An 18,429-nucleotide genomic window follows, 5' to 3' on the forward strand; every position below is an offset into this window, starting at 1 on the left:
CAGAGGTCCTGAGTTCAATTCCCAGCAACCACATGGTGGCTCACAACCATCTGTAATGAGATCTGGTGCCCTCTTCTGGTGTGTCTGAAGACAGCGACGGTGTTCTTATATATATGATAAATTAATCTTAAAAAAAAAAAGATTAAAGTAGCTGAACCATACAGATCTTCCTCCTTTCGGTAAGTTGGGTCTTGTCTTTGAGTACCCTCAAGTGGGAACTGCTAGTTAGCATCTTAACCTCCTCTTGTAAGCTAACTTCATCTAAGGTCCTCCACTGGGACTCTTATTATCCAGGGTAAAGTACAAAACTCAGGTCTTTTGTCTACAAACCAAGCCTCACCCTAGTGGGCCTAGGCTGTCTCCAAAATACAGACATCTTGTTCTTTTTGTTTCCATTTCACCTAGGGAACAGACACTCAAAATACCCCAGGGAAATTGCTTCTTGATTCAAGACAGATTGGAGGCTGGAACAACCCCTGGCAAGATGCAGTGTGAGCAAAAAGGGACAATTTAGGAAGGGAGGAAATGGGAGCTCCTGAGTTGGGGAAGGGTAGTTTAAAACCCCAGAAAAGCCTTTTAGACTGCAGTTTAAGGTGGGGACCAGAGGAGACCCAAGGAAGAAGTAGAAAAAGGAGACTGGTCACATCCCGCTCTCTCCAAAGTTTACCATAAGAAATAATAGTATCCAGACAGAAATTAAAGACAACAAAGGGGGGTGGAGACGAGGAATGTGTGCTGAAGGGGAAAGCTGTCGGGGAGGAGCTTTCATATGTAAAAACATTCCTGTAGCTCTGAGCAAGAGCTGCAATTTCATGTAGAGATCTTCTTTAATTACCTCTGGAGGTTTCCACAACACATCTGGATCTGGATGTGGGGGTGAGAGGGGTATGGTATTCTCACTCTAGCCTTTGCACCACGTAGGGACAACTTTCCCTTCCTGAGAGCTTCAGCTTTGAAGGTTTCCCCACTTACTGGAATGTGACCTTATCACCTGCTGTTCAAACAGGAATCCCAGAAGGTCCAGTCTCTACTGGATTCTCACTAATCTAAAGTCACCTTGAAGCAATGGTTTGGGGCAGTACCTAGATGTGAAGTTAGACAATATAAGGTCTTGATATCTACTCTCTTAGTCCCTGTCACCTTCCCTTGGGCTCCAGATCCTCCAAAACATGAAAAGTTCTTTTTAATTAGAAAAAACAAATTATATTGCCAGTTGGGGTGGGGATTGAAGGGTGAGGCGGTATTGATGGTGGCACAAATGTTTCGTGCCAGCACTTACTTGGGCTGGTAGGCTGTAGGCAGATCTGAGTTTGAGGCTAAGTCCACAGAGCTAGTTCCAGGATAGCCAGGGCTACATACCTGTCTCAGAAAACCAAAATAAGAAAATTTTTATATTTTGGTTGTGAGCCTAGCCTTTAACGGCTGAGCCATCTCTCCAGCCCGAAAATTTTTAAAAAATGAAAAAAAAATCCATGAGTAATCTATAAGTACTTGCCTGCATCTATGTCTGTGCACCCCGCAAAAGCTTGGAGGCCAGACGAGGCCGGAACTGGAATTACAGACACAGCAAACCACCATGTAGGTGTTTGGAATTCAACACCAGTTCTCTGGAAGAGCAGCCAGGATTCTTACCCACTGAGCTACCTTTCCTGAAACTAAGACACTTAGCTTATGTGCTGCTGAGTGTTGAACCCAAAACTTCATGCAAGCATGTGTGTGTGTGTGTGTGTGTGTGTGTGTGTGTGTGTGTGTGTGTGTACTTATCACATTTATTTGTTGTGATAGGCCACACATGCCATTGAGTGCTTGTGGAGATCAGAGGACATTTTGGGGGGAGTTGGTTTTCTCTTTACTCAATTTAGGACATCAATATCTAGACAGCTGATTTTTTTTTTTTTTTAAATACAAGGATTCAGGGCTGGGCTGTGGTGGCATGCCTTTAATGTCAGCACTTGAGAGGCAGAGATATGTGGATTGCTATGTGTTGTAGGCCAGTATGTGGTTATGTGGTTGCTGGGAATTGAACTCAGGACCTCTGGAAGAACAGTCAGTCTTAACCACTGAGCCACCTCTGCAGCCCCTTCTCTGCCTCTTTCTTTGCCTGCCATTTATAGGAACCTCTATAGGACCCATGGATGAAAAGCCGTGCATACCTAAAGACTTACTGGAAAGCAGTGTAACAGCCCACGCTGCAACCACAGCACTTAGGAGGAGGGAACAGATCTGGGAGTGGTGGTGCACACTTTGAATCCTAGCACTTAGGAGGCAGAGGTAGGTGGGCCCCTGAGTTCAAGGCCAGCCTATTCTACAGAGTGAGATCCAGAACAAGAGGGCCACACAGAGAGACCCTGTCTTGAAAACCCAGAAGAAAAACCAGACTACCCACCCACCCACCCAACCAACCAATCAACCAAAACAAAATCAAGTGGAAGTAGAAGGATCAGACATTGAAAGTCATCCTCAGCTAAATAGCAAGTTCCAGGCCAGCCTAGGATCTATGAAACCCTATCTGAAGAACAAATAGATGAGGCTGGAGAGATGGCTCAGTGGTTAAGTCCCCCTCCAGAGGACTGGGGTTCAATTCTCAGCACAGACATGGCAGCTTATGCCTGTCTGTAACTCCAGGTCTTAAGTTTCTGACACCCTCACACAGACAGAACCTGAAGGCAAAATGCCAATGAACATAAAACAAAAATAAGTTCTATGCTAAAAAACAAAAAACAAAACAAAAAAAAAAAACAAAAAAAAAACAACCAAACAAAAAAACCAGGCTGATGAGATGGCTCAGTAGGTAGGCTCAGTAGGCAAGCCTGATCACCTGAGCTTGATCCCCGGGACTTGTAAATTGTCCTCTGACCTATGCACCCCCACTCCCACAACAAGGTAAGTACATAAATTTAAACTTAAAAAAAAAAAAAAAAACTTGCTGAGCTTCGGGCTATGTGCTCTTGGCTTACAGTCCTTCACCAGACATTGGCTAACAGCTGCTGCATCTGATGTGTGCCTTAATGTCGGCAGGTGCCAGCCTGACCTTCCTCTACACTATCAGGTATCCCCAGGCACTGACAGGACACATCCCTGGGCACCTCTTTTAGAAAACATAAGCAGATAATCCTGTGTTGCTCAGGGATTTCATTGCAATTAATTGAAAGGCGCTGTTTTTCACATTTTAGCATCTAATGATCAAGCAGTGTTCTGTAAGCAAGCTGCAGTGCCATGTGTCCCTGAGATTCTGTTCCCTCAGGGAAGGCAAGATTGATGCCAGGTTCTCTAAATGACTTTGACTACAAGGGAGCAAGCACCACAGCATCGTGTGGAGTCAGAAGGAGATATCTATATCTGTATCTATATCTATATATCTATATCTATCCTAGCTCACTTATTTTTATTTTTTATTTTTTTCAATTTATTTTTTATTTTCTTAGTACTAGGGATCAACTGAACTTACCACAGCCCACCACCCTATTTGCTTCCCCCACTCGCCCCCCCCCCCCTTTCTCCCAGGCTCTCACTCTAGCCCAGGCTAGCTTAGAATTTTTTTTTTTTTTTTTGGTTCTTTTTTTCCGGAGCTGGGGACCGAACCCAGGGCCTTGCGCTTCCTAGGCAAGCGCTCTACCACTGAGCTAAATCCCCAACCCCTTAGAATTTAATCTGCAGCTGAGACTGACTTGAATTTGGGGGTGATCCTCTTACCTCAGCTTCCTACTGCCCCAAGTACTGGCATTACAGATGTGTGCTGCTTTGGCTATTTCTTTTTTGTTTGTTTATTTCTTTGTTTTTAGGTAAGGCTCAGGTTGGCCTCCAGTTGAGGATGAACTTGAACTGCTAGTTCTCCAGTCTCAACTGCCCAAGTCTCTTGGGAGATAATATCTCAGCAAGTGGTTCAAAATTGTCTGGAACTCAATGTGTAGCTCAAGGTTCTTCTGCCTCAGTCTCATGAATGCTGGGATTACAGTGTGTGCTCCTGTGCCCAGCACCTTGAGCAGTGGGCATAGAACTCTGGGCCTTGTCATGCTAGGCAGGCAACTCTATCCCAAATCTGGCCTTCTCTCTAGTTTCTTTAGTGTGTGGATAGGGATCATGGATTCAGTGTGTTAGTTGGTGAACTGAGTGATTGTTCAGGCTAGTTTTCATGTCAACTTTACACAGGCTAGAGTCATTTGGGAAGAGAAAACCTCAGTTGAGAAACTGCCCCCATCAGACGGACCTGGAGGAAAACCTTGTTTTGTTTTTTTGAGATTGGCCGTTTCTATTATGTAGACCAGGCTGGCTTTGAACTCACGGAGATCTACCAGCCTTTGCTTGCTGAGTGTTGGAATTAAAGGTGAGCACTACCATGCTAGGTCTGTGTGGGATTTTAAAAATTAGTGCGAGATTTTAAAAATTAGTGATGGATGTAGGAGAGTGCAGATGGGTATCGCTGTTCTTGAGCAGGTGGTTTTGGGGTGTATGAGAGAGCAAACTGAGCCAGAGGCGGTGCTCCACGCCTTTAATCCCAGCATTAAGGCAGAAGCAGGCAGATCTCTTAGCTGGAAGTTAGCCTAGTGTACAGAGAGAGTTCTAATACAGTCAGGGCTACACAAAGAAACCCTGCCTCTGTCTTGAAAAACCAAAAATAACTAAACATACAAAAGGAAAGAAAGAAAGCAAGTTGAGAGAGCCATGGGGAGCTGGCAGGCAGCACTCTCTCACAGGCCCTGTGTCAGTTCCTGGCTTGATGTTCCTGGTACTGCTTCTGTAGCTGACAGATGGACAGACAGCTGTAAAATGATACGAACCCTTTCCTAAGTTAATGTTGGCCATGGTGTTCTGTCACAGTGTAGAAACCTTAACTAAGATAGTGGTCAAGCCTCTTTCTGTGGATGCTCTCTATTAGCATGGATGTAGGTGAGTACACGTATACACTGCGGTGCTCACATGGAGGTCAGAGGACAACTCTGTGGAGCTTTTTCATCCTTCCAACTTTTTTTTTTTCTTTTTCTTTTTTTTGGAGCTGGGGACCGAACACAGGGCCTTGCGTTTGCTAGGCAAGCGCTCTACCACTGAGCTAAATCCCCAACTCCCATCCTTCCAATCTTTAATGAAGCTTGTTGAACAATGGGCTTTGACCCTCTCCACCTTCTCCAGCATATATAGATTCTTCTTTTCTTTTCCCCTTGAGACAGGGTTTTTCTATATACTCCTGGCTGTCCTGGAACTCACTCTGTAGGACAGGCTGGCCTCAAACTCAGAGATCTGTCTGCCTCTGCCTCCCTAGTGATGGTGTGTCATTACTGCCCAGATAATTTTCTTAAAAGAGATTCAATTTTTTGTTGTTGAACGATTTATGTTTGTAAACATGAATGAATTTATGTGTGCCGCATGAGTGCAGGCTAAAAGGGTGTTGGATTCTCTGGAGCTCAAGTTGCAGGTGATTGTAAGCCACCACATAGGTGCTGGGAATTTACTTCTAGTCTCCCATATGAGCAGTAAGCACATTTAACTTTTAAACTGTCTCTTAAGCCCCAAGATATCCAAATCTTTCTTAGTGGAAAGTCTCTAGGAGTAGACTTGAGGCCCTTACAGTTTGTACATTTTTGTTTTGAGACAGGGTCTCTATTATGTAGCTCTGGACGTTTTGGAACTAGCTTTGTAGACCACCCTGGCCTTGAACTCACACCTTGATCTACCTGCCCCTGCTATCAAGGTGCTGGGACTAAAGGTATACAGACGTGCCACCACACCCAATCTATGTTTTAAAGATTTTTTATAATTTTATTTTATGTGTATGGCTGTTTTGCCTGTATGTATATGGGTACCACATATGTTGTAATTTATGAGGGGGGGGGCAGGAATATGTTAGATAGATCGAGGAGGTATGGTGAGGTGGGAGGCATTTCTTCCCCCGAGGTACCAGGCATACGATAGGTATAATATGGAATAGAGGTTATTATTTAGGGCATGGGAAGGGGAGTTGGGAAGGGAGGGGGGAGAGAGGGGGGGAGGGAGGAGGAGGGGAGAACAAAGAAGAGGAAGAAGCGGAAGAGGAGGAGGAGAGGAGGCTGGCCCCGGGAACACGTGGAGAAAAGGGGAGCAGGGGGAAGGGGAGAGAGGGGGAAAGGGGTCAGGGAGAGAAGGAAGTCAGAGAGAATAAGAGTAAGATAGAGAGGAAGGGGCAAACAGCCCCTTTTATCATAAGCCAGGCATACCTGGCTGTTGCCAGGTAACTGTGGGGCAGAGCCTAGAAGGAATGCTAACAAGTGTGCTTGGTACCCATAGGTCACAAGAGGATGTCAGGTCTCCTGGAACTATAGTTGTTTGCTACCATGTAAATGATGGAACCAAATCTTGCTCTCTGCAAGAGCAACAAGTGCTCTTAAACTCTAAGCCATTTCTCTAACCCCTTGCCACCAGGAGTAAGTTAGTAATGTCTAGTACATTATTAGTATTATTATTACTGGTTGTTGTGGCAGAGTATGTGTCCAGTTTGACTTCACTATGTAGCACAGGCTATATATACTTGGACTCATACTCTTCTACAAGTACCTGCATCTGTCTGTCCTGCCTCAGAGTTTAGCACCTGTTTCTGTCTACATTCTCTTTCCTGTTTGGGGACAGTGTCTGGATAGTTTTCTACCAATATCTATGTATATTTATTTTTTGTTTTTTTTTTTTTTCTCTTTTTTCTGGGGCTGGGGACCGAACCCAGGACCTTGCGCTTCCTAGGCAAGCGCTCTACCACTGAGCCAAATCCCCAACCCCGTATATTTATTTTTTAAATTTCACTAGGCATGGTGGTGCGTGCCTTTAATCCAGCACCCAGGAGGCAGAGGCAGGTAGATCCCTGTAAATTGGCTAGCTGAGTCTACAGAGTGAATTCCAGGATAGCCGAGGCTGTTACACAAAGAAACCGCCTTGAAAAACAAACAAACAAGCCCCAAAAGAAACAAAAAATTAAATTACATCTGTTAAATGTGTACTGAATACACACGCATGTGCCTCAGATTGAGCATGGAGTCCGGACAATCTGAGGGGGTTGGTTCTTTGCTTCTACTTTGTGGGTCTTGTGGCAGGTAGTGCCTGTGTTCATGAGCCACCTCTTTGCCTCTATCGCCGCTCTCTCCCACCTTTTGCCGTGGTGGTTCGGGTGTGCTGAGGATACAGTTTAGGGCTTTGTACAGGCTAGGCAAGCAAGCGTTCTGCCACTCATTCAAATTTCCAGTCCCCATCCCTTATTTTCTTTGACCTTGTGTCTCTGGTATCCTAAAGTCTGCTCCCGGGGTTTAGGTAGGCTTGGCTCACAGGCACCCTACCCTGGTGAGTCTGGCCCCAGCAGTCCGTGGGGCCGTGAAAATATTCGCAAATATTTCTACGGGAAGCCCGCACTCAGCTTCCAGATTATACTATCCTTTTCAGAGGTAGAAGTGAGAGTCCAGAGGCTGGGTCTGGTGGGGGCGTGGCCCGCCGAATGGTGAACGCAGAACTGCCGAGATAGGAACAAAGGCTGGGGCGGGGCAAAACCTTGGGCCCCCAGCTTGATTGGGAACAAAGGCCACACCCGGGACAGTGGCGGGACACTCCTCGCCTCTCCGCTGCCACGTGGGTGAACACCTGGTTCTGCACGGAGGAGGTAGACTCTTGTTGAGAACCCTAGAGTTGCTTGTGGGCAACTCACTCTAGCCCAGACCCAGACCGTACCCAGTACACTGCAAGGCTGCAGAGGCATCCACTCAGCACGGCAGTAGAATGGCAAGGGGTACAGGTTGCCTTTTTAACACTGATCCTGCATCTGAGATGAACCGCTTCACCGCTCTTGATCCTGCTATTCTTTTCCTTAAATCAAATTCTTCAGCCAAGGTCCTGCTCCTCATGCAAGATTATTCCCCAGGTCTTATTTCTCCCTCAGATGAGATTCATCACTCAGATCCAACTTTTATTCCTTCGCGTTAGATGTTCAGTTCTTCCACCTCCAAAAAACCCACTAAAACCAGAATAGCAGAGGACTAAAACAGAAGAGGCTTTCGAAAGACTGGGCAGAATTTTACAGAATGGTTTCTCAGTACCTCTCTGTGATCTGCGGTTTGACTTGGACAACTTTCCGCTTCCCGAGTTTAACAATAAAAAAAGTTTGGGTTAAGACCGCCTCCACGCTCGGCGGGAACTTCCTGCCAAAGACCCCCTCACCCCCTCCACCTGGGCTCGGTCTCTGTGCTCAGCCGTGGCTCCGCCCTCTTCGGATTGTCCCGCCCCTCTTCGCGGACTATAGGCCAAGCTGCGGCTGCGGACGTCGCCACGCCTGCTAAGGAGGCGGGGCCTAAGGTACGGTTCTGCACGACTCGCGCTTTCCAGCACGCGAGGAATAAGCCTCGGTGCACTGTACGGTGGGCATGGGAGACATCACGCACGTACTCCGCGGGTGAATTTCCTACCGGTAGTCTTGCTATCCTGGACCTAGAGGGGCGGCTGCGAGTAGAAGGGAGGGCCCTGGCGCGTGCGTAATCTGCCTGCGCCCCGCCCCCAGGCTGCGGTGCCCAACGCGCGTGCGCGACGTCGTCGGCGCCAGATATTTCTGTCCCGCCTCCAGGCCGCGGCTCTTTCTGCGAGCGGCGCGCGGTCGGGCGGTTGTTCGCAATTCTTGCGGCGCGAGTCTCAGCAGCAAGGGAGGAGGCGGCGCGGGTGGCGGCGCCGTCGTCTGTAGAGAGGCCGGCAGCCAGCGGCTTGGCCGCATCTCGGCAGCGCCTGGGGCGCGGCGGGCGTCGGCCCAGGAGACGCGTGGCGGCGCTCGGCCTCGCGGCATCGGCGGCTGCCTGGCCGTTGGCGGCGAGCGCACTTGCGCCTGCGCAGCGGGCTCGGTGCCCCTCCTCCCCTGGGCGGCCCCCCCAACCCCCCGGCGGCGTGTGAATGGCGGCCTCGGCGGCGGCGGCGACTGCGGCGGCCTCGGCCGCGACGGCCGCGTCAGCGGCCTCTGGTAGCCCAGGGTCGGGCGAAGGCTCGGCGGGCGGTGAGAAGCGCCCCGCTGCCTCTTCAGCCGCGGCGGCCTCGGCCTCCGCGTCGTCCCCTGCGGGGGGCGGTGGCGAGGCGCAGGAGCTTTTGGAGCACTGCGGCGTGTGTCGCGAGCGCTTGCGGCCTGAGCGGGATCCTCGGCTGCTGCCCTGTCTGCATTCGGCCTGTAGTGCCTGCCTTGGCCCCGCTACACCCGCCGCAGCTAATAATTCGGGGGATGGCGGCTCGGCGGGCGACGGCGCTAGTGAGTACTGGGTGGCCAGGTGCCCCTCCCCCCTCCTTGAAGCCCGTGCTCGGGACTGCGCCTGTGCGAGAGTATGGGGGCCCGGGTAGGGTTAAGTAGGCCTGCTGGTTTAAGAGGGGGCGGGGAACGGGTGCTGGCGGCTTGCAATGCCGGTTACCAGGTCTGGACACCGAGATGCAGACTGTGGGGTAGAAGTCAAGAAAGCCGAGTGTCTGGCTCGACTTTTGAGTTGGGGGCATAGCTTAGGTGAGCATGCAGTTAGTTTTTTCACACATTCTTGTCTTGGCAGTGGTGGATTGTCCAGTGTGCAAACAACAGTGCTACTCCAAAGACATCGTGGAGAATTACTTTATGCGTGATAGTGGCAGTAAGGCCTCTTCTGATTCCCAGGATGCTAACCAGGTATGTCCTTTGGGATATCTTGTAAGAGAGGGAGGCATCTTTTCTGAAGCATCTCACCAGCTTAACTAGTTTGGATAGTATGTTCATAACAGTCTGAGTCTCTGGAAGGGTAGTACAGATTTGAATGCATTATGTAAAATTTAGTTTGTGTTTTCTGGGAAGTAAATAGAGGTCCGTTGGATAGTTCTGCCTGTTCTAACCCCCGCCTTTACTTCACTCACAGTGCTGCACTAGCTGTGAAGATAACGCCCCAGCCACTAGCTATTGTGTGGAGTGCTCTGAACCACTGTGTGAGACCTGTGTGGAGGCTCACCAGCGGGTGAAATACACCAAGGATCACACTGTGCGCTCCACGGGTATGTTGAAGATTTGAAGGCTGTTGGAACTGCCCTTTCTTGGTTGACTCAAGTGCATACTTGCAGGATGGGACAAGGTGTTTTTTTTAGGAACCTGACACAACTCAAAAATGCTTTGGTTCTGGAGCAGACTTTGGAGGTCTAGGTGGAAAGGGAAAGGCCACAGGTAGAGGATGTGTAGGGTTATTTAACACCTGCTACAAGTCAATACTAGGGATTCAACTAAGGTCATCTTGGAAGTCTCCAGGGGAAGGTTGTAGGTCCTGGTGGTGGGTCGATTAGCATAAGCAGCTAATGAAGGCAAGATGAAGTGACTTGGATTTGGATGTTCTCTGGCACCTGGCTTTAGCTGCTGAAAAAGGGCTTTTGAACAGGGAGAATTTCTTGACAAGTTAAGACTCTTAGGCCATTGTTTAGGGTGAGTCCTGGAGTAATTCAGCAGCAAGCCTTCAGCATCTTCCTAACTAAAGCTTATGGTCAGATTGATACCTTGTTTTCTGGGTTTGGTCCTGACTCTGATGTGATGGTGAGTTTCTTCCTACTTGGAAGGACATTGTTAAGGTAGTAGTAGAAGGCAGTTGTAAGGCCGGTGTGAGAAGTCAGGAGTGATAGGAAGAGGACTGCTCTTACTAGTGGTATGTAGTTTGGGCTTGGTTAATACAGCCTGAATTGGAATAGCATCGGGGAGAAAAGGGACTGATAGGTCAGTCCATACTTTTCTATTTTGGTGAGACACTGCTCAGGCTAGCCTTGGACCCCTCCCCAGACAGTTTCTGTGTATAGCCCTGGCTGTCCTGGAACTCTGTATAGGAGGCTAGCCTCTCAGATTTGCCTGCCTCTCCCCTGGGATTAAAGGTGTGTACCACCTGGTTTTCCCTTGAACATTTTATGCCCCTCCCACAGCTCCAAAGTGCTGGGATTAAAATAGGCATTTGGAATGTGCATGTTCCCCGCCCTTTTTGTTCATTTGTTTTCAAGACTGGGTTTCTCTGTTACGCCCTGGCTATCTTAGAACTTTTTTTTATTTTTGAGGCAAGGTCTGTATATAATCCTGTTCTTTAACTCACTAAGCCAGGAATCAGGGTGGCCTTCATGCAGAGATTCTACCTACCTCTGCCTCCCCAAGCGCTAGGTTTAAAGTTGTGACCCACAAGGCCTTTTTTGTATAGGTAGATGATAGCTCAGCATATAGTTCCTACTAGCCCATCTGGCCTGTAACTCACTCACTGCAAATCAGATTGGTCTCAAAGTCAGATCTTTGTTTTTTTTCTTTTTTGCCTCCTGAGTCCTGGGACTCAGGACTTTTGAGCATTTCACTGTAGAATCAAGTTAAGATTTTAGGAATGTGAGTACACTGTAGCTGTCTTCAGACACACTAGAAGAGGGCATCGGATCTCCATTACTGGTGGTTGTGAGCCACCCTGTGGTTGCTGGGAATTGAACTCAGCACCTTTGGAAGAGCAGTCAGTGCTCTTAACCGCTGAGCCATCTCTCCAGTCCAACAAGTCTTTTTTAATTCACCATATGCAGTTCAAGCTTACCTTGAACTTGTGATCATTCTGTTTCCTGGGTGCTGATAATACGATTAGTATTTTTAACAATAAGTGCTGGTGTTAAGTACTCTGAGCCATCAGGACCTTGTTTATTTGGCAATGGTTCATTGGCAGATGGAAAGATAACTGAGAAATAGTAAGTAGATTGTCTTTTCATAAGCTTGTTTTTATTCCTTATAATGTTAGTTGGTGTGGTCATTTGGGAGTAAAATTTCCAGATCTAGGTCTTAATAAATGGGCCAGGGTTTTGGGAAAAGCTGGGATAGGGTTATAAGGGGTTTGTTTTCTTTGTTGCTTGAGTTGGAGGTGACTAAGGGCAATTCCTATTTCTTAGGTCCTGCTAAGACTCGAGATGGAGAACGAACAGTCTATTGTAATGTGCACAAGCATGAACCCCTTGTGCTGTTTTGTGAGAGCTGTGACACGCTCACTTGCCGGGACTGCCAACTCAATGCTCACAAGGACCACCAGTGAGTCTCAAGGCGTAGGGGGTTGTTGGATACCATTTCTTAAGTTTTGCATGCAGGCTCACTTTTTTTTTGTGGTCTCAGGTACCAATTCTTGGAAGATGCAGTAAGGAACCAACGTAAACTCTTGGCTTCACTGGTGAAACGTCTTGGGGACAAACATGCCACACTGCAGAAAAACACCAAGGAGGTTCGAAGCTCGTAAGTTCCGGTGCCAGGGCTATTGGGGTCCCAGGGCAAGGTTTCTGGCTTGACTTGACTTGTCCATTAGGATCCGCCAGGTGTCTGATGTGCAGAAGCGAGTGCAGGTTGATGTGAAGATGGCCATTCTGCAGATCATGAAGGAGCTGAATAAACGGGGACGAGTTCTGGTCAATGATGCCCAGGTAAAATTTAGTGCTGGAATGGTATTGGTCTGCTTCTGCTGGTGGCTGACATGACAGTATCCAGGGTGGAGAAGGATCCTTCCTAGTGCTCTGCTTTCTTTAATGAGGCTGTTTTTTCCTTGACTTGCAGAAGGTGACTGAGGGTCAGCAGGAACGTCTGGAGCGTCAGCACTGGACCATGACCAAAATCCAGAAGCACCAGGAACACATTTTGCGCTTTGCCTCTTGGGCTTTGGAGAGTGATAACAATACAGCCCTCTTGCTCTCTAAGAAGCTGGTGTGTAGTGGTGGCCTTCATTATTCAGCTAGGTGGCCCCTCAGCACCTTGGGATCCTGTAAGTTGCCAACTATACTTATGTGCTACATTTTTGCCCCATTAGATTTATTTCCAGCTGCATCGGGCCCTCAAAATGATTGTGGATCCTGTGGAGCCTCATGGTGAGATGAAGTTTCAGTGGGATCTCAATGCCTGGACCAAGAGTGCTGAAGCCTTTGGTAGGTTACTTAGTCCTTTGCTTTTTTTTTTTTTTTTTTTTTTGCTCAACCATGGGAGCATTCAAAGCAGTATTGTGCCTAATGGGGTTTCTCTTTTCTTCAGGTAAGATTGTGGCTGAGCGTCCTGGTACAAACTCCACGGGTCCTGGGCCCATGGCTCCTCCAAGAGCCCCAGGCCCCCTAAGCAAGCAAGGTTCTGGTAGTAGCCAGGTGAGCTGGGTAGAGGAACCAAGGAGAGGGAATGAGGGCCATGGGGGTTTGCTTATATCCCTGCTGATGGTACATGTTCTGTTCTTCTGTCTTTAGCCCATGGAAGTACAAGAGGGCTATGGCTTTGGGACAGGTAGGTAGCTTTGCCTAGGAAATTGGGCTTGGTAAGTACCCTCCCTGTCTTTGTCTTTTCTGCCAACTCTTTTGTTTTCTGAGCAGATGATCCCTACTCAAGTGCAGAGCCACATGTATCAGGCATGAAGCGGTAAGTATGGCAACCCATTGAAGTAGCAGGGGGTACAGGATTGGTGTGGTAGGGATGCATGTGAGCTCATGACAAAATATACTAATAGGTCCCGCTCTGGTGAGGGAGAAGTAAGTGGCCTCATGAGGAAGGTGCCACGTGTGAGCCTTGAACGCCTGGATCTGGATCTCACCTCTGATAGCCAGCCACCAGTCTTCAAGGTCTTTCCTGGAAGCACCACTGAGGACTACAATCTAATTGTTATTGAGCGTGGTGCTGCTGCAGCAGCCGCTGGCCAGGCTGGGACTGTGCCACCAGGAGCCCCTGGTGCCCCACCCCTGCCTGGCATGGCCATTGTCAAGGTAAGCCTGTCTTTTTTTTTTTTTTTTTTTTTGGTTCTTTTTTTTCGGAGCTGGGGACCGAACCCAGGGCCTTGCGCTTCCTAGGTAAGCCTGTCTTAATTACATACAGGATGATGCTTAGAGTGAAACCTGCTACCCTAGATTCTGATACTAATTCTGATACTAACACTCAAACTGTCTTGCAGGAAGAAGAGACAGAAGCTGCTATTGGAGCCCCTCCTGCTGCCCCTGAGGGGCCTGAAACCAAGCCTGTGTTGATGGCTCTGACTGAAGGCCCTGGGGCTGAGGGACCTCGTCTAGCTTCACCTAGTGGCAGTACCAGCTCAGGCTTGGAGGTGGTAGCTCCTGAGGTTACCTCAGCCCCAGTAAGTGGGCCAGGTATCCTGGATGACAGTGCCACTATCTGCCGTGTATGCCAGAAGCCAGGTGACCTGGTCATGTGCAACCAGTGCGAGTTTTGCTTCCACCTGGATTGTCACCTCCCTTCCCTGCAGGATGTTCCAGGGTATGTGTGAAGCCAGGCAGAATCAGATCGTGGTTGTCATCTTTTACAACTAGAGTTGGTTGTCATCTTTTACAACTCCTATTATTCTTCATCCTAGGGAGGAATGGAGTTGCTCACTCTGCCACGTGCTCCCTGATCTAAAGGAGGAAGATGGAAGCCTTAGCTTGGATGGAGCAGATAGCACTGGTGTGGTAGCTAAACTCTCACCAGCCAACCAGCGGGTGAGGGCCGAATGCACATGTGTTGGGTGGCCCAGTAGCTAAGGCCTTCTGTGCTACAACTCTCATATCTCTTGTCTGTCTAGAAATGTGAGCGTGTTCTGCTGGCCCTTTTCTGCCATGAACCGTGCCGCCCCTTGCATCAGCTGGCTACCGACTCTACATTCTCCATGGTGAGTAGTCCCAGAATAGGAGAGGTTGCAGGTGTCAAGTTGGTAGCCCCACTCAATGTCTGTTGTCTCTCCCTGCAGGAGCAGCCTGGTGGTACCCTAGACCTGACCTTGATTCGTGCTCGCCTCCAAGAGAAGCTGTCACCTCCTTATAGCTCCCCCCAGGAGTTTGCCCAGGATGTGGGCCGCATGTTCAAACAGTTCAATAAGCTGACTGAGGTGAGCCTGCAGAATGAAGTGGGGAGGGGGCAGCAGGGGGAAGAAAAGCCAGAACCCACTCACCAGTGTACTCTTAATTGGACCAGGACAAGGCAGATGTTCAGTCCATCATCGGCCTCCAGCGCTTCTTTGAGACACGAATGAATGATGCCTTTGGTGACACCAAGTTTTCTGCTGTGCTGGTAGAACCACCACCACTGAACCTTCCCAGTGCTGGCCTAAGTTCTCAGGAGCTGTCTGGTCCTGGTGATGGCCCCTGAAGCTGGGGCTCTTGTGGTCAGCCCAGTCCAGCTCTGGTCTCTGTATTTTCAACCCATACCCTGTCCTTCCTCTGGTGGCCTGACTACCTGTTCTTGCTGGCCCCATCCCTCAGTCCCTCCTCACAAAATGGTTTTTACTTCTGTGGATTTAATAAAAACTTCACTGAGTCAGTCGCTCATTCCTCAGCTGTTTGGGGACTGTTCCTGAGGACTTAGACTCTGCCTGCATGATACTCTACAGGGGACCTTACCTCATTTGGCAGGGTGAAAGATTTATTTGTACAAGTCTCTGGTGAAACTTGGAGTTCTCAAGTGTGCAATATGCCTCCCAGTGGCCAGATAGCATATTTAGACCTGCAGCTACTCAAAAGCTTAACACTCAAATTGGGTTGTGTGTAGATTCTCAAGGGGTTCTTGTTTTTACAGAGTCTGGCTATCCTGGAAACATATAAACCAGGCTGGCCTTTAACTCAGATTTGTCTACCTCTAGGGTGCCAGGATTGAAGGTATGCGTTAATACTTGAATTATTATCCTTGCTATGACCCATAACAGCACATAATGAGTAGACAGTCATTAGCTTAAATCTCATCTGTTGTCATGGATTGTTAGTATTAAACACCTCACTGAATGTGTTAGATGGAGGTATGCATTGTCTGGATGCTGCCAGCCCACTTTGGTCACTGGTTTAAGTTAACATACTAACTGGTGTCTCTAGTGCTAGTTAGTCGTGGGGGAGCCTGTACCTGATTGGTAGCTCTCAGCCCTTTGTATTAAGCAGAATCCTCTTCACTCCAACCTGGAATTTGGGTCTTAGTGTAACTAGTCACAAGCTCAGCCTTGGTAAGTTAGTGTCCAAATTTCTTTATTACAGGGGGGACAGGATGAAGATCCTAGGCATTGAGTCCAGGTGGAGTGTTCAGTCCCTGCGAAGGTTCTTGAGCCTCTCTTCCAGGTCTGCATCAGCATCAGCCAGAGCTGAGGCTGTGGCCTCTGCTTTCTTTCCGCCAGCAGCCACACTGAGTGAGCCTCCAGTGGAGGGGAGGTCTGCAGAGAGAGTTGAGGGTCAAGGGCTGTGGTTGAGCATTGGGTGGGAAAATAGGTGGATTTGGAACACTCACTTGACAGCTCATCTGTGAGGCTCAGTCCCAGCTCATCCAGTACCTGGGACACAACAGCATCACTAGGAAAAGAAAAAACTCATCAGGTCTATGAATGGTTAAGGGCCTGGTAAATATTCTTGCCTTCCTGTTAAAGTCCCACACCTCTCCTCTTCATCTTCCTCATCACCCATTGCATCATCAATGGCATCATTCATCATTTCTTCCTTCATGTCCATGATCTCTGCCTGCCGTTCAAACTCCATCATGATCTTCTGGATCTGGGGTAATTTCAGCTGGAAGAAGCAGGGAGGGTGAGTGACCTGCCTGAAGGTCAATGGGGATGGGAAAGTGGATTGGGAGGGACAAACCTGTCTGTTCATGGTGCCCATGGCCTTAGTAACACCCTTCATGGCTTGTGCCATTGAGTTGTTGGATTTTAGAGTTTGTATCTTGAGGGACACAGCCTGGATATTGGCCCGCATCAACACAAACTTGCGCACATATCGCCGGGTACGCACCAGGTCTTTTGCCATGATTCGAACAGCATCCTGCCGAGTGGGCAAGAGAAGGATGAAGCTGTGAGGTTATACTTTATTCCTGCTGTGGTCCAGAAAACTTATGGAAGATCTCTTCTCCCCTCTTCAAAATCTCACCCTTCACTCATGTATCTCAGAGTAGCCTATTGACAAGTTCTGCCTCAATCTCCCTTAATGCAGGGACTATTAACCTAGTCCTGACGTGTAGGAATATGCACATAAAAGGCCTAGGCTCAGCCCCTATTTCTTTTGATCTCCAGGATATCCACAACCTTTTTACTCCATTTTGACTTCTAGACTGTCAAGAGTGTCTTTGGGCCATGGATATTTTGTGCCTTGCCCAACACGCACAAAATTCTGAGTCTGCCATTGAATAAAGTTCACCTCAGGTTCTATCTAGAATCACCTATCCAGGGTCCAGCTTCTATTTCCTACCTAAATGTTGCAGCACCCCCCCCTCACCCCCCAGGAAATAACCATCTCTGATCCTCATTAGCCTAAGGCTGGTTAACTCTTGCCTATTCATCACAGCTTGTGTCTGGTCCACCACCACTCCTCAGCTCTTTTGTTCTCTGTTTGCTATTTGGCTTGGTAACATTTGGCTGTTGTCTGCTTGATGGCCAGCTTTTCTGGAAGCTCATTTGTACTACCTGTGAAGGGGTTTTCTCTGACACCCCAGACTGGGAAATTCCTGTTCACCATTATACTTTGCTCAAAGCACTCTGTTTCACTGTTATCCTTCCACAGTGTCTGAGATGACATCTTGCTTTGTGTCCCAGCCCCTGACCACTAGACACTTACCATCTGGCCTTGCTTTGCCATCTTTTTGATGTCTGCAATGATTTTCTTTTCCTGGGTTTCTAGTTTTTGTCGTTCCCTGTCCAGTTCTCTCATGGCTCGGTTCAGGGCCCTCTGGTTTTGCCGAAGTAGTTCCTCTGGCGTCTTCCGGCGCCCAAACAACAGGTCCATGGTGGTAGGACTCCACCAGCAGGTCTAAGACAGCCGTCAGACCTAGCTGTAGGGTGTAGGGTACAGGGCCCAGGGCAGCAAAAGACAGAAACAGTCTTATAAGAAGATAGGGTGTAGAAACAGGTACGCTTGAGTAGCCAGTGAGAACAGGCGAGAACTAGTTATAGATATATTGACTCAGGCACAACTCCTTTACTCTTTCCATGGACGATGGGGCAGGCCTGTTTCCGACTTAAGGGTGTGGTTCCAGGGAACCAAACCTGAGTGGGCACGCCAAGGTGATTGAGTACTGAGGAGGGGTTAGTTGTGAGGCCCTCTCGACAAGGGAGGATAAAATGGAGTAGGTTCTAAAATGTAAGGTGGAAGTTGGGCCCTAAGGTGGGGTAATGGACATGAATACCAAGGAAACAAAGCTCTCCGGGATAGAACTGACATTCTATGCTCAGGACGTGACAGGGACACGGAGCAGGTCTTGGGTGTTGAGCCTGCATACCGAGAGCAGGCAGAGGTGAAGACCTCGATGTGGGCAGGGACAGGCGGACCGCACGGCATCCGATGCTCCAGCCTAAAAGCCCTCCTACGCTGCCGCCCAAACGGGACCTGCGGCTCAGCAGAGACCACTCACCGGAGCCGAGAGAAGGATGGGCTTCCGCTTCCGGGTCACGCCCCTTTCCCTCCGAAGTCTGGGGACTCCACCAACGACAACCCCTCGGTTCGGTAGCCTCTGCTGCGGCCGCCGTTTCCGGATTA

The 18,429-nt window shown here is 48.8% G+C and overlaps 2 protein-coding genes and 1 pseudogene across 5 annotated transcripts; 1 reads left to right on the plus strand and 2 right to left on the minus strand.

Annotated features, from left to right (window-relative positions):
• Positions 1–6,631: 6,631 nt before the first annotated feature.
• Positions 6,632–8,795, minus strand: LOC148007242 (uncharacterized; annotated as a pseudogene). The gene has a single exon (XR_015649755.1). The product of XR_015649755.1 is annotated as an uncharacterized LOC148007242, transcript variant X2 (transcript).
• Trim28 (tripartite motif-containing 28) lies at positions 8,598–15,252 on the plus strand. The gene is made up of 17 exons (NM_053916.1): positions 8,598–9,226; positions 9,516–9,628; positions 9,852–9,984; positions 11,872–12,007; positions 12,089–12,205; positions 12,276–12,390; positions 12,521–12,667; positions 12,771–12,885; positions 12,989–13,095; positions 13,192–13,228; positions 13,315–13,360; positions 13,449–13,701; positions 13,887–14,206; positions 14,304–14,427; positions 14,511–14,597; positions 14,676–14,813; positions 14,900–15,252. The coding sequence occupies exons 1-17, from the start codon at positions 8,881–8,883 to the stop codon at positions 15,071–15,073; spliced, it is 2,508 nt and encodes an 835-aa protein (NP_446368.1). The 5' UTR covers positions 8,598–8,880; the 3' UTR covers positions 15,074–15,252.
• Positions 15,253–15,915: 663 nt separating this feature from the next.
• Positions 15,916–18,428, minus strand: Chmp2a (charged multivesicular body protein 2A). Of its 3 annotated transcripts, none has more exons than NM_001416000.1 (6): positions 18,305–18,428; positions 17,512–17,725; positions 16,543–16,722; positions 16,337–16,467; positions 16,193–16,254; positions 15,916–16,118 (listed from the first exon to the last, which is right to left on the minus strand). In NM_001416000.1, the coding sequence occupies exons 2-6, from the start codon at positions 17,677–17,679 to the stop codon at positions 15,991–15,993; spliced, it is 669 nt and encodes a 222-aa protein (NP_001402929.1). In that variant the 5' UTR covers positions 17,680–17,725; positions 18,305–18,428; the 3' UTR covers positions 15,916–15,990. The 3 variants fall into 3 exon arrangements, with proteins under 3 accessions (NP_001402929.1, NP_001102376.1, XP_087432121.1); NM_001108906.2 differs by lacking the exon at positions 18,305–18,428 and adding an exon at positions 18,173–18,302; XM_087575995.1 differs by having other exon boundaries at positions 15,920–16,118; positions 16,337–16,722.
• Position 18,429: the final 1 nt, after the last annotated feature.

The sequence above is a fragment of the Rattus norvegicus genome, chromosome 1 (assembly GCF_021556685.1).
Source record: "Rattus norvegicus strain SHRSP/BbbUtx chromosome 1, alternate assembly SHRSP_T2T, whole genome shotgun sequence".
Classification (NCBI taxonomy): domain Eukaryota; kingdom Metazoa; phylum Chordata; class Mammalia; order Rodentia; family Muridae; genus Rattus; species Rattus norvegicus.

Coding starts and splice junctions, on each gene's coding strand:
- Trim28 (NM_053916.1), top strand. CDS start 8,881: ATGGCGGCCTCGGCGGCGGCGGCGACTGCGGCGGCCTCGGCCGCGACG. Junction 9,985..11,871: donor TCACACTGTGCGCTCCACGG/GTATGTTGAAGA, acceptor CCTATTTCTTAG/GTCCTGCTAAGACTCGAGAT. Junction 14,814..14,899: donor AGTTCAATAAGCTGACTGAG/GTGAGCCTGCAG, acceptor TAATTGGACCAG/GACAAGGCAGATGTTCAGTC.
- Chmp2a (XM_087575995.1), bottom strand. CDS start 17,679: ATGGACCTGTTGTTTGGGCGCCGGAAGACGCCAGAGGAACTACTTCGG. Junction 16,723..17,511: donor TGGCAAAGCAAGGCCAGATG/GTAAGTGTCTAG, acceptor CCCACTCGGCAG/GATGCTGTTCGAATCATGGC. Junction 16,255..16,336: donor GAGGAAGATGAAGAGGAGAG/GTGTGGGACTTT, acceptor TTCTTTTCCTAG/TGATGCTGTTGTGTCCCAGG.